The sequence below is a fragment of the Amaranthus tricolor genome, chromosome 1, assembly GCF_026212465.1.
Source record: "Amaranthus tricolor cultivar Red isolate AtriRed21 chromosome 1, ASM2621246v1, whole genome shotgun sequence".
NCBI classification, from domain to species: Eukaryota; Viridiplantae; Streptophyta; class Magnoliopsida; order Caryophyllales; family Amaranthaceae; genus Amaranthus; species Amaranthus tricolor.
This window is the reverse complement of record NC_080047.1, coordinates 10,494,372-10,509,083: the sequence shown is the minus strand read 5'-3', so window position 1 is coordinate 10,509,083 and position 14,712 is coordinate 10,494,372. Positions and strand designations below refer to the sequence as shown.

General features: G+C 33.5%; 1 protein-coding gene across 9 annotated transcripts; it reads right to left on the bottom strand.

Moving 5' to 3' along the window:
• Positions 1-988: 988 nt before the first annotated feature.
• On the bottom strand, positions 989-13,984 carry LOC130825394 (ent-kaurene synthase 5, chloroplastic). Of its 9 annotated transcripts, none has more exons than XM_057690613.1 (19): positions 13,756-13,982; positions 13,370-13,595; positions 12,973-13,080; positions 12,766-12,844; positions 11,001-11,144; positions 9,751-9,843; positions 5,358-5,434; positions 4,973-5,261; positions 4,705-4,885; positions 3,979-4,196; positions 3,775-3,895; positions 3,577-3,671; positions 3,155-3,381; positions 2,973-3,085; positions 2,778-2,876; positions 2,458-2,673; positions 2,225-2,366; positions 1,649-1,894; positions 989-1,463 (listed from the first exon to the last, which is right to left on the bottom strand). In XM_057690613.1, exons 6-19 carry the CDS (start codon positions 9,818-9,820, stop codon positions 1,164-1,166), a joined length of 2,394 nt encoding a protein of 797 aa, XP_057546596.1. In that variant the 5' UTR covers positions 9,821-9,843; positions 11,001-11,144; positions 12,766-12,844; positions 12,973-13,080; positions 13,370-13,595; positions 13,756-13,982; the 3' UTR covers positions 989-1,163. The 9 variants fall into 9 exon arrangements, with proteins under 9 accessions (XP_057546596.1, XP_057546605.1, XP_057546638.1 ...); XM_057690622.1 differs by having other exon boundaries at positions 13,370-13,544; XM_057690655.1 differs by lacking the exon at positions 13,756-13,982 and adding an exon at positions 7,542-7,655 and having other exon boundaries at positions 13,370-13,739.
• Between the last annotated feature and the right edge of the window lie 728 nt (positions 13,985-14,712).

Sequence of the window (14,712 nt, the reverse complement as noted above, 5' to 3'; positions counted from 1 at the left end):
GGGTGAAGTATTTAGGGAGATATACGTTCTGTTTCACTGAATACTCAAACATATACTCAATCAACTCCATCAAATTGGTCTTATCAGTGTTATCCACCCTCACATCAAAAGTACCCCTGGAGCACGAACTAACAACCACATTGTACTCATCCTAACAACATTTACCAACAACACATTACATCACAATCCAAACTATAAATCGCATACGAAATAAAAGCACATCACTTTAACATAATTCAAATTCGCATACAACACATCACACTTAACTTTCATATAATTCACATTCAAATTTCACAGCAAACAAACTGACACAGATGATCATTTTCCACCAAACCCTAACCCTAATTCAATTTTGCAAAAAAAATACAAAATCAGAACTCGAAATGCAAATGGATAAGGATAGTAATACCTTGCGCATGCTTAATCCACCGAATTAGCGAACTTTGTGCAAAATTCAGTCACGATCACCACGCTGCCTTACAAACCTGCAATTCACTTCACACAAATTCACACTTTGCAAATTTCTGATGCATTTTAAGGATTCCAGATCAATGAAGACGAATAGAGAGTTTCTTGAATGGAGAAGAAGAAAGATGGAGGGTCAATTTTTTGAAGACATACGTTGTGTTTAGCGAAGTCAACCCTAACAATGCCTCCAATTGAATGCGTAATGGCATACTGGTAATTTACCACAAACGACACACTGATAGCAGTTGTCATTAATGATATTCTGTGCTAACAGACGAAAACTCAATGGTATATGGTGAATTAAAACATTTTGTATAATATATGATGAATTTCAAAAAACTAAGCGGTATATCATAAAATATCCGCTATTGTTATTATTATTGAATAAGCTTGAAAAGAAGTTTCTATTAGATAAAAGAATTTCTGTTAGATGAGATCTTGAAACTTTTATTCTCTATGGACTATGGGTATTTGGTACATTGATTTGGGCCAAAACGAGTTTATTGGTGCAAATAGCTTATTCGTGCCAATATGTTTGGTACCTGTAATTTTCAATTTATCCATATCAACTCTGTTTTATCTAGTATTTTCAAATAGATACTATTATAAGGTTATAACCATTTTACGCAAATCAGTCAATAAAAACAATTATAAAATTAGCCACTACAATCAGCCACCATTTACCAAACACCGCATTAAGTTTTCAATGGGTCATGGAGAATTGCCTTCACATCACCAGCCATCTCTTCAGACGTAAACCCGTCTTCCTTTAAGTAAAATAGGTGCAATACCTTGCTCATTTTCCAGAACACCTCTCTACACTCTTTTGGAACTACACCTCCATTGCCTGGTTGCAATACCAATCTTAGGAGCTCTCTTCTTTTGCTATCGACTGTCCGTTTGATTTCTAGTATAGCATCTTCTTTGCTGACATTTCCATTCCCTTGAAGCATGAGCAGAGACACAGCGTTCAGCTTTCCATGCTCTGCTTCCCTCTGAGGCAACAGCCACGGTGTCAATCTTATAATGGAAGTAAACATTCGACAAATATTCCCAGTAAAAATAAGGTTGAAATTCCGCACAATTAATATTCGATAACATATCTTGTTAGTAAAAATCAGTAAAATCATACGAGAAAAACATTCCGAGTAGCATCAATTAACATGAAATTGCAACTTACTTGAAAACCTTGAAAGTCGTTAAGGAGGCGTCCGCAAGTGCTCATCAGCTTAAATAGATCATGGTATTCTTCACTTCTAATAATCTCTTCAGACAGTTTGGGGCCAATAAAATAGAGTGCTGGAAGAACTATTGGTCCCAAGGCAAAAGATATGTAGCCATTTTCCATGTATTCTTCCATTGAAGGTACTGACATGTTCCTTTGGATCTCTGCTTCGTTCCACATTGACTTTAATAGACTTAGCCACTGTCAAACCACCAATCCCGAAAAGCAAGTTAATATTACCGTTCATGGCTCTACTATTCTAGAATAAGTATAAAGAAGCAATTTTCGAGCAACTAGATATCATTAAAAATGAATGTTAAACTTGTAGGTTCTTGAGTAAAACAGATTTAGAATAACTTATTGTGTGGAAATAGTCATTTAGCCTCTGACCCTCTAAAACAGAAAAAAAAACTCGCCCAAGAAGATTCACAAATTCATCTTGGTCTTGCATTGCAATAAGTGATTGTAAATCTGCCACAGACACGTCTAGAATTCATGGTATGCGAAATTATATCGATAGGGAAATCTTACAATCTCGACTATGTGTTTTGTGACGCTATGATCTTGCCATGTGTATGCTTTATTTCCGATTTCACAAATTGTGTTTGAGAGAGCTGAAAATATAATATGAACTTTCTCTGAACTAGCTTGAAGCCTTTTATTTGGATCCCACCTGCCAATTTCTGTTTGTAATCAAAGGAAGAGATTGATGTTGTCTGTGTGAGGGGTGAGGGGCAAGGGAAGTGAGGGAAGCAGATGCTTACTCTTCAACCAACTGTATAAGATTTAGTTGCTCCTCTTTAGAGCTGCCAACATCAAAGAAGTCATCAATCACGGTAGTGAGTACGCTGTTCTTAGCCCATGAGATGCGGGCATCAGATAGTTTGGGGGATGAAAGACTTGCTGCAGCAGAGAAGTAGCAGTAACTGAGTTTCTGCCTAGAAAAAGTTAGCTGGTCTAGTTTACTCTCCGCAAGCCATCTAGTTGTATGTGCGTCAAAAGTTCAGTTAGTTCAACGAAGAAACATAAGTATGAAAGCTAAACTATAGTGGATACTCGAAAAATGAATTTTAACAGTTTATACCTTTGAAGCTGTTTGAATTCCTGCATATGTATTGATTGACAATATCGAAAATCATTCTTTGCTAGTTCTAGGAGAACTTTGTAGCAGAAATTAGTACAGCTGAGAAATTATAAATTAATAACATTCACAAACAGTAACCAAAAGAACCAAAGGCAGAAAATCTGCAAACAAAACGAGTAAATTTTCGGGGGATACCTTAAAGAAGATTTGAGAACTCTAAATTCAGCCAAGTTACCATGTTCAATGAATTTTCTGCTTTCTAATCGCTCTAAACTGCCATAGACGGGATTCTTCAGGGCGTCAACTACCTGAAACAGAAAGGTTGAACCTCTAATGGTGGTTTTAGATGTTCTATGTGAGAATCATGTACAAATTACCTCTTGGAGTAGATTTTTGCTAAGCCTGTCTGCCATTGCTGGATGTTCTGAAATTTTTCTTTCAAGAAAGTTCCTTAAAATTGATGTTTGCTCCTCTAAATAAGGTTCATGGTCATGTACTCTAAGCTGCGATGCTTTAAAGAATTCCAAAGCAGCTCTTGTGTCTTCAAAGTGTCCTCCAAATTTGTTGAACAAGAACCCTTTGTCGTGATATTCAGCCAACCGTTCTATACATGCAAGAAAAAACACATTCACTCAAGGATTCCGAGCTTAAACACTAAAGTCCTGCTAGATACCTAATAGTGTGACGACCAACATGCAGCGAAATATAAATAGTGTAGTTTTGTCGAACTATGTTTAGCTTATTATTTTTGGACATTCTTGTTAGTTATCCAACTAGCTAGAAAAGTGCAGTAGCAAACCAGTGGAGACATCGTATCCATGCTCTCGCAACAGCCGAAATGCCATCATGGTGGTAACATCGGAGAATATTTCATCATCGCCTTGTTTCCATTGTCTGCTCTTTAACGATAACATCAGCAATGATGGTAAATTAAAATAGAAAATATAAACAAGAATCATCACAAACATAAGAAAAAATCATCAAACGTCATTTTTACCTGAAAATTTCATTTAGTACAGAACTAATCTCTTCCTTAAAGTACCCATGAATTCCCAGTTTTTGTAGGGTGTCAACCAAATATAGCCTGAAATATGCTTCGATTGGACATATGGTTGGAACTATAGAACCAAACGAGAGCTTTAATTGTAAGTTCAACACATAAGAGTTATGGTTGAATTAACAGAAACACAGTTAAATTAACCTGCATTTCCATATTTCTGCAAGATTGAAGACAGGTAACTGTAACAATGTGTATCGTGGAGCTCGGAAAAAGCTGCTGCTGTTGTAGAAGGTGAATTGAACAGTGAACCATTCTTCCTTTGATATTTCATTATCATTCTCCAGTCTTCTGATTTGGCCATTGCTTCTGAAATGTATGCCAAATAGTAATTCCTTGCTATCAACTTCTTCCCGTGAATTCTAACAAAGAAACAAAAAATGCAACTTGAACCACTGAACATGGAGAACGATTACATCTGACCCTCCAATGGTCAATTCAGAAACAACCTTATGCTATCACTAATAAGAGTAAGGTTCTGTACATACGACCCATCAACCCCTATTCAGTTGAGAGCCGCTTAATGACATTAGCATGATCAAATCTATATCAACCACCAAACATGGAGGATTAAGAATCTCAAAAGTTAAACATCACAACTATGAAAATCAGAGCTGTAAACAACACAATCCTTTAAAGTCAAAAGTTTAGAAAGACAAGACAGTGAAAGTTCAGGAAGGCTCATAAAAAACTACTCACTTGATCTAGGTTGTTGACATGAGAACGAGGCCATTACCCAATGTTAGTGGTTCCCACTTAGGCAGGATTTGGGGTTCGGATGCATGTAATTCTCTACCTTTGTTTGTAATAACAAAGTGGTTGTTTCATAGTTATGACATGAGAAAACGAGGATATAAGGAAATTCCAAACCTTTTGAGCTCTTGATCCTTCATTTGGAGCACAATATCAATATCTGTGGAAGCCAAATGAAGATTTACATCCATATCAAGAGCTTTTTCAATCATGCTAGGAAAAATGACATCAAATCCAATTGGAGAATGCTGGTCTACATCCATTGCTGAAGCAAAATTCGACACAATGAAGTCAAGCCCTGTCAAATACAAAAAAAAAATAAAAAATAAAGAAAATCAGTAAGTTCCTATTAAGCAGTTCTATCACGAGTACTCAAGAGTTTTACCCTTTGTCATCTGTTCTTCACCAATAGACCATATTTTCAGTGCAAGAACACAAGCTAAGGTCGAGGAAAGAGCGTCTTTAACAAGAGAAGTATCACAACGATCATGGAAACCCCACGAGCCATCTTTCATTTGGTTTTCTAATATCCAGTTTATGGTCCCTGGAAAACAAGGAGCAGTAGGAGCAGCAGGAGAAGAAGCCATTGCTACCCATGCTGTGTCATAAGCTGACACTGAAAGTTCAACTTTGTTAAACATCTTTCTGATCTTTTCTTTGGCATCCTCAAATCTCTGATCATCGAGTTTTACATATATTCCATAAGTCATTATACATTTGTATTCTAAAAAAAAATATGCATAATAAGTTCTAATACTAAAATATTAGACCTGGATGCTTTCAGCTGATGCTTTGGTTGAAGAGCAGCTAGTTCCTAAATAAGCTTGCTGTGAACATAAATTGAATCCTGAAAACAAGGAGAAACAAAGTCATAGAAAGGAAGTGAGCTGCTTAGATATACTTGTAAAACCTTGATGCAACAACACAAGGTCAAAGCCTAATCCCACGAATATAGGGTCGATAATATGAACTGAAACAAAAGGGAAATTATCGTTAACAGATATATGTTTTATTCTATTCTATCTGATACTTTTCTACAATTAAGAAAATCAATTCCAATAGTCATCTACATTTACATTCATTTCATTCTAGTCACATGCTCATACAAATCCCAATTCTTTATGTTTTTTTTAGTGCACCATGATACGTGATGTTTCTTTCATTTGGGACAATTTGCATAGGTGGAAGCCATTAAATGGTATTCGGAAAATTAAATGTCATCATATAAGGTTCAAGTATTAGTTTCTTTGATCAATTATGGTATTCACATGGTACTTATGCTATTTGCTATTACTGCCTAATACCACAATTCCAAGTGTTACTGGATACGGATTGATTTTGTGAGGGAAGTAAAAGTTTTAGAGTAGGATAAGGTGGCAACTGACAAGCATAATTATCAATCATGTCAATCAATTTTTCTACTAAAATTACATTATATTTTTATTAGAAATACTATTTTCACCATTTAATATCAATAAGGTAGCTACTAAATGAGCTAATAAGAAAAAAGCATCAAATCACTAATACAAACATTAGAATATGTTTGTGTTTTTTGTTTCCGTAAATAAAAAGTTTCTATATTACTCATCTATCACTCTAAATTCACTACTTAATCTTGTGGAGTAAAGGACCCAAATTATAAAGTGAGATGGGGCAAATAAAACAATTGTACTTGATATTTCAACTTTATCCATGCAACTATAAAGTAACTAGTACCAAATTTACAATCACATCCTATGTGTACTTTCACAATGATTTACTACTCAAGCCAGCTCAATAAAATATCAAGTATTTCAAAATAAAATAAAAACAAACAGTTAAACACAATTTAATTGAAATATTTTATTAAAATAGAAATACATATCAAAAAATATTTTATAAAAATATTAAAAGTTTAAATAATATTATGGGGTCAACTAAATAAACTCATATTTTATTTAGTCAAACTCTTAAGTCCCAAGTGATTGACTGGTTGGGCCATATCATCATATCAAGGCTCAAATGCCAAATCATCGTATCGGGCTCAAATGTCGAATCATCATCTCAGGCTCAAAGGCCAAACATTTATAATTCATGGGGCTTCCACCAAGCATGGGCTCACCAAGGCAAGAGTTCGAAGATTATCTTATTCGTACCGAATTGTATGGTTTCTTCAGAACATTTAATTGGTTTGCATCATAGGTAGGGATGGCAATGGGTACTGGACTCGACCCGGATCCGTGGATCCGTATCCGTTTTCACGGATCTGGGTCCTTAAAATATAGAGCCGGCGAATCCGAGTCCGGATCTGAGAAAAATACCCAGACCCGGACCCGCGGATCTGGAGGACCCTTTTTTTTTTATATCTAAAATATATTAACACTTTACATCAATACCCTAGCAATTTGAATCCCTAAATTACGCCACAGCCCAGTCTCCTTCCCAAACTCCCCCAACTCCCAGTCTCCCACTCTCCCTCAGTCCCTCCCAGTCCAGACTCCCTCCCTCTGCCAGCGGCCCACTCACCGTCAACTCCTAGAGCCTCGAGTCCTCGACAATCGACAAAGCTGCCAGCGCCCAGCCTCCTCACTCCCTCCCTACTCCTCCTCAGTCCTCAACTCCTCACAATCGACAAAGGTAATGAACCCTAATTTGGCTCTAATCATATTTCTAGACTTTTTTGTATGGAACTGCTGCAACTGCATCATTATCTTTGTTCCTTCTTTTCTTTCATAATATTCTCTACTTCTTTGTTCCTTTCTTCATTTCAATCATCTTCAAAAATCAGAGTATCAGATAAATGTTTTGGGATATACTTCCCGTATTCAATTGGAAACATGATTAATTGATTTAAACTATAACAGATCTGCTAGTTCAGGACTTCAGGTATAAAATGGTAATAATATGTTGAATGAGTAATTACTCTAAAAGATGAACCTTTAGAATTTATCTTTTGTTGTTTATTCAAAATTTACCTTAACTTCTAGCCTACTGACTCTCCTTTTAATCCTTATAAGTTAGAACTCTATTGAGCTCTCTGCAAATTTGGAATTCGTAGTCTCTGCAAATCTGGCCTTTTGTGCTTCTTTCTGCATAGAATGCATTTAGTATTGGCATTATGTGTTTATATGAGTATTTAATAAAACTTTAAAATAGTAATTTTTTATCTTTGCTACTTATTGAAAATCAAAAATACAAAAACACATTTAAAAATACAAAAAAAAAAAAAAAAAAAAAAAATCAAAACTGGACCCGTTTTGGACCCGGATCCGGTACTAGATCCGTAGTATCCGCGGATCCGGATCTGGGTCTTGCAAAACTGGACCCGCGGATCCAGGTCCGGATCTGGATCCGGTTCTAGAAAACGGATCTGGACCCGGTCCAGATCCAACCCGTTGCCATCCCTAATCATAGGTATGTTTGTTTTCCGCATAAAGACTAATGCCCTCACTACATTAAATTCCCTCCTCTAGCATTCTTCATGCGTGGGGCTATGTTATGGGGTCAAATAAATAAACTCGTACTTTATTTAGTCAAATCCTAAACCACCCACCTTAATCCACTAACTTCCTAAAATAACTACCTACTACTCACCAAAACATACCACTATCACCCATCATGGCCATGACTCCCACATCAATTCATCATCTAACTTCCATTCTACTATTATAAATACGTTTTGCTCCATTCATTTACGGGGAAGCTTTTGTATTCCTATCACTACTCCACAAAAATACACCGCCCTCCTACTTACAATTTATACTTAACCAAATATCTTCCAATTGATTTGAACTCATCCTACAATCCGTTAATCTTGCATTCATTAATCATCATAAATTCATTACTTTATGTTTTCCGTTCTGACTTGAGCGTCGGAGGGATTTTCCAGGAAACCACCCCCGGGCAAGGCTAACGCTGTATAGCAAGATTTGAGGTCTCATCAGAGAAAGAATCATATGCACTTTCAGCATACTAACGGTATTCCTCGATTACACCTTATATCCAAATATTTTAAGTGTCTTTTGCACTTCCTCGTCTCATTACCGAAACAAATAATAATCGTAATTAAGTAACGGTATCAACAATGATTCCTAATCATGACTTTTTAGTTTAATCCCACTGACCATTATCTAATATCATTATAAAAAGATCACAAGAAGAAAATAATTTACTGAAAAAAAAAAAGAAAGCTAATAAAAAGCCAAAATGAATGAACAAACAAAATAAGGTTGCTATCAAGGCCGATACATGTTAAAAAGAAACAATTACTTATAAGGTAAATAACAATTTTATTGCATTTCCATGTTCCACAAAAATAACAATTTTATAAGATATGACATATTAAAAAGAAGTAGTTTAGTTGTTAAAAGAATAAGACAAAAACTTAAGATTAAGTGAATGATTTCCAAAAAAAGACGTGTGATAGAATTAAAAACTAGTGGAGATCATTAAGAAAAAGTAATGTGGCAAATTAAGTGAGACGAATAACAATACAAATATAGCAAACTATGGACTTTTATACATTATTTGAGTTTTTTCTTTTTTATTATTGCAGCCCGAAAGACTGATGAAAAGGAAGGGCTAGCTGAGAAGCGAACTCATAACCTTTACTTAAGGAAAGTGTATTTGATTTCTAAGTGAGACAAAAGACATTCTCATGGACGTACAACTTCATAAACATTCTATATTTGTATTTCGAATACAAAATCGCTAATGATCACATAGTAAAAGAGAAGCATTGAAAATCGCTAAGATTGCACATATAAAGAAAAATCGGAAATACATACTTAATTTGTATGTCAATTCGAACAATATTAAAAATTAAATCAGTATTAATAATATTTTTTTTTAAGGTTAGTATTAATAATATTGATTAATGTGTAATTTATCATAATTCTTTTAAATCGTTAGTAGGCTAGGAATCAAACCTCGTTAGAAAGTGAAAGAAAAAACTCTCAACCATTAAGCTAACGCATGACCGTCATAACTTAATTTTCAATGTAAATGCACCAAAGCTTTAACATGAAATGAGAACAAGAACATAAAAATGAAAAATTTTGCATGCTTCTACATGTTATTATACTACTTTTGTTTTTTTAATAGCTACACTTCTCCGAGGTTTTTGGGAAATTGTAGCTATTAAAAAACGGAGTATAGTGAATGATAGAAAGGAAGAAGAAAAACCTGGTGAAAAGCTATTAGATTGATGACTACAAAACAAAGAAAAGTTTGAAGGAGAAACTTCGAGTATCATTGAGATAGCAGTGATTTGAGTTTCTGGTAATAACACGATAGTCGAGTAAAAATGCAGTGTTTATTAGAATAATATAAAATCATAGAGATATTGTTAGAATAACATAAAATCATACTAGAATAACATAAAATCATTGAGATATTATTAATATAAGATTAAATATGTAAACATTTATTCTTTGTTCATTAACTTAAATAATCCTAGATTATGTCAAACCAAGGTTATGTTAAATCATTTCTTGCTCTTCAAGTCATCTTATATCTAAAAATTGTTTTCCTTATGGTGAAATAAAATCAAGGCAAATAATTTAATTGTGTTAAAAAGTAATGCACCTAAAATTGACCATGGAAAAAATGTGTTCAAGGAAATAGAAAGTAGAATTGTAGATGGGGGGCGGGTAGGAAAGGGATAAAACCCCTCTTTTTCTCACCAAATTTTCACTACCTCTACCCTTTTAGAAATTTTACATAGATAGGGTGTTTGACAATTAGAGGTTGACTTATTTGATCAGTGGGTGACATTGATTTTTTGATTAGTTATTAGTTAATAAGTCAACTACATGAGTCAGCAGTATATAACTGCACACGGTCCAATCTGATCTGGTTTGATACAAATATAAGACGAAACCAGAAATTCAGATTATTAAATTTTTCAAACCAGACCAGTAATAACACCAGACTGGGGTAGAACGTCTGGTCTGGTCCGGTCTAATCTATGGTTCTTTTCTTTTTAAACGCCAAATTAATTTATACAGATCCAATAGACCACAAATTCTGCTTGAGATGAAACTGTTTGAGGAATTCATCAACTGAAATTCACACAGATCCAAGGAACCATAGTCATCCCAAATAGTCATTCAAAAAAAAGAACTACAGACCGAGAAATTGGGAATTTGGGATTTATCAACTGAAATTCGAAAACTAGAAACAGGATTCATCTACTGCAATTCGAAAACAAGGAAACAAACTACAGGATTTATCAACTGAAATTCGAATTATCAAGAAAAATCAAGAACACTACGCAATTCATCTACTGAAATTCGAAAATCAAGAAATACCCTAATGAAAGTACAAAACAAATCAAACAACACAACCTTCTAACTCATAAAGAAAATGAACAATAATTCGAAAAAAACAACAAATAATTCGAAAAAATCAGCAAGAGAGAGTAGCATACTTACATTAGAAAATTCTACACTTGATTCCGTCTTGAAAATTAGCACTTGGGAGTTGATGAAAAAAATTGAAAAGGGTAAAAGAGAATAGAGAGGAAACCATATATTCTTGCACAAAATTGATATTGGTTCCTATTTAAGCCTCCATTTCTATCAAAAAAAAAACAAATCAAAAGAAATGGAACAAATTCATTCGAAAAAAAGAAAACAAGCAGACTAAAAAAAAATACCTAATGGAAGGGTTTACACATTTTTGAAGTGCAGTAGGGAAAATCTTAAAGTGGATTTGATAAGAATCAAGAAAGTTTCGGGGATGTGTACACTCCATATTCAAGTTGCAATACATTCCACATCCCCACATATCAACAATAAGTATCTACTCTTACAACTTACAAGCTTATCAAATTGATTCAATATGTTAAAAAACTCAAATTACATTTAATATAAACAGCAATTTAACAAAAATACCACATATAATATTTTCCACAAGAAACTAAACTTGTACTGATAAAAGGCAGTTCAAGAGAGAGATGAAATTAATCAAGTTACGCATTCGTAGTAACATTCCAACCTTCAGCAAAGTCTAAAGTAACATGATATTTCATAAGTTTCCTAGCGGTGTGGTTCTACCTTATTTATTAGACATAGATTTGTACAAGTGCAACTTGGGCCTACGCAGAAGGCCCACCCACAAATTGTAGAAAATCAAAAACAGCCTTCTGAAACCCATATATATTAAAAACCACAACTCCTCTTCCACGCATAGGTATGAGAAACTGAGAAACTACTCGGCATCGGCACTCGCGGATATCAGCTGTTTCTTATCGGCTAACAACCACCAATTGTTCCTCCACCGCGCGACGACTTCTCCACCCTCAGTGCTCACTGCCTCTAAAAACCTAATGAAGATATTTTTCCTTTCTTTTATAATTTAATTATTTAATTTAATGTTTTGTTAATCATAATCAAAATTCATAAATTCATCAAAATGATTTTACAGTAAATACCACTTTACCAGAGGCAGAATTTGATATGTAATTATGTAAATGATGATTGACGGAGTTTTGATTGATGACTTAAATTTATCGGAAGAAAGTTAAAAATTACATTTTTTTATCAAGAATTATTGTTAATCTTGTTAATATATGGGGAATTATGATGTGTTTTCCTATTTCTTAACTGTCATAGTGATGCAAATAAATAATTCATTGGTTTAATTGAAAGAGGGTGAAACATAGTGTTTCATGGTCTTTTTCGATTAATCTGCATTGTTGATGAGGCTTTAATGTTAATTGATAAGTTGTTATTGAGTTTAATTCACTGTTGAATATCTTTTTTTTTTTTTTTAATTATTTTAGAGTTTTATGAGTAGTCTTTAATTTGTATTGAGAAAGATATGCCAGAATCTCTTGATTTTAGACACTTTTATATTAGTGATTTTGCATCAAAAATTGTTGTAACCCAATTCATGATCAACTGCTACAAAACAAAAAGCATCAGAAATGCTTATACAACATGAGTTCTATATATATAGAAACACAGACATTGATTTATAACATAAAAAACTTCTGAATAAAGTACCTTGATTCAAGTAAAAAAAACAAAATCACAAAAATGTAGATGATTCCATTAAAGATATATGATTAAGGAATAGGATTAAAAACCCTAACTATTGAGGAACAACAAGCAAAAGAAAAACATAAACATAAAATAAACCCAAAAAATGAACATAGATTAACCAAAATGAACATAAATTAACAAAAGGATATACCTCTGTACAAGTGGAAGAGTTGGGAGGAGCAACACTTTCGATATGCTTCAGGGCTGTTTTGACAACACTTTGCCAGCACCTGATAATAACAAAAGAGGATGATTTCTTATACGAGTCTGTAAAATTCATCAAAAACCCACCAAAATTAAACAACCTTGACTCTAATAAACTAATAATCCAAGGAATTATTTTCTACAATAGTAAAACCTGAGAATTGGGATGATTACGCCAAAGAGTAAGAAGCCAATTAGAGTCAACTACTTGAACATAGTGAAGCTCATCAGCCGTGCAAATGGAGGGTTTGTTAACGGCTTTCTGTACAACATCATTTGAAAAGGCTTTAACCAAGCGTAGAGATGGTGACGACAAATTGAGGAAGATGGAGAAAAATGGCAGAAAGTTGAAGAAAATGAATGCATATCTGCTTGAAATTGAGTCGTTATATAGCAAAAAACAATTATTCCGACCAAAAATTAGATCAAAAATGGATCCACAACAGATTAACAACACGACAAAGTTCAAATAAAGAGTCTAGTTCAAATGTATGAGAAAAATTGAAGATTGACGTCAACTGACATAAGTCGTCAATGAGAAAACAACTGACCCATTGTCCAAGAGAAACGTTGAATTCGTAGAAGGCGACATGAGCAGCAGTAAGAAGAAATCAGGTTTGTTTGTTGAATGGAAGGATCGAATAGCTGAAGAATAGTGAGATTAAGGACTTTATTGCTTTGTTGATCCAAACTGAGACATCTATCGGAAAAAACCCTAGATTCAAGCTGTAATGGAGAAATCAGGTTCGTTCGCTCAACCCTAATTTTCATCTAAAACTATATTGAAAACGAAAACTGAATTAGAAGTTGTAAATTTAGATGAAAACGAAAACTAATGTGGGAATGGGTTGAATCAGTAGTTCATAACCATCAAAAACAACTTTTAAATGCGGATGAAAACGAAAATAAAACCTGAAATAACAATTAGGATAAATACCTTATTTTGATCAGAATGAGAATAGAGGATTTCGCGAGGAAACATGAGCTTGAAGAACAGATTAGGTGAGGGAGGAAAGTTCACTAATGAACAATAGAAAAAAAAAAAACCAAAGAGGAAAGATAAAATAGGAAGAGGAAAGAGGTAAGAAGAGGAGAGGAACCCATGAAATGTATTCTAAAGCGTGAAGAAGCAGAACGAAAAAATAAAGAGTGAACAGTTATTTTACTTTTCATCATGAATAGTATATTGGTATTCTTTGCTTGCCCTCTTTTTATAGTTAGAGGATTCAAATTAGTTAGCAACATTAAGAAAAATAGAATAATATTTATTCATCTCTTTTAATTTGTGATTAGTTTTTAATTTATAGATTAAAATATAGTCAAGTAAAATCTTGTTTGATTCGTCTCATTGCAAAGACTATTTATATTAAATTTTTTAAATTTTTTATTATACATAATTAGAGTTATTATAGATTGAATCAGTACATTGGACTGCGTGAAAAAGCAAACGTTGCAAGTAAATTGAAACAGATGAAGTAAGAATGCGGAGGACGTTGACGGGTTTTCGATTGAGTCATTTTTTTATTGTTTATTTATCTTTAGGTTAGATTGTATTTTATCTATTTGAGTAGGGTTTAAATTACTTTTTCTTAATTAAAGTTAATATTCTAAAAATATTAAATATTTATTTTTGATTTTTATAAAAAAGATTCTTAATAAATGGATCAATATACTATTTTTGAAGCATCAACAAAAAAATATTAACTTGAATTACAAAGATTGATAAAAATAATGTTGAATTTAAACCCAAAATAGATGTCTTGTGCTAAAAGTCAACATATATCAATATAGATCACCATAACTCAATGTGTTGAGTGATTTTTTTTAGGTTGGATCATCTTACAATCCTTTTAGGATTGTTGTAGATTTAATTTCTTGAATATGTTCGTGTTGA

Coding starts and splice junctions, on each gene's coding strand:
- LOC130825394 (XM_057690598.1), bottom strand. CDS start 13,800: ATGTTTCCTCGCGAAATCCTCTATTCTCATTCTGATCAAAATAAG. Junction 3,382..3,576: donor TGGATACGATGTCTCCACTG/GTTTGCTACTGC, acceptor TTGCATGTATAG/AACGGTTGGCTGAATATCAC. Junction 2,367..2,457: donor CTTATACAGTTGGTTGAAGA/GTAAGCATCTGC, acceptor AGAAATTGGCAG/GTGGGATCCAAATAAAAGGC.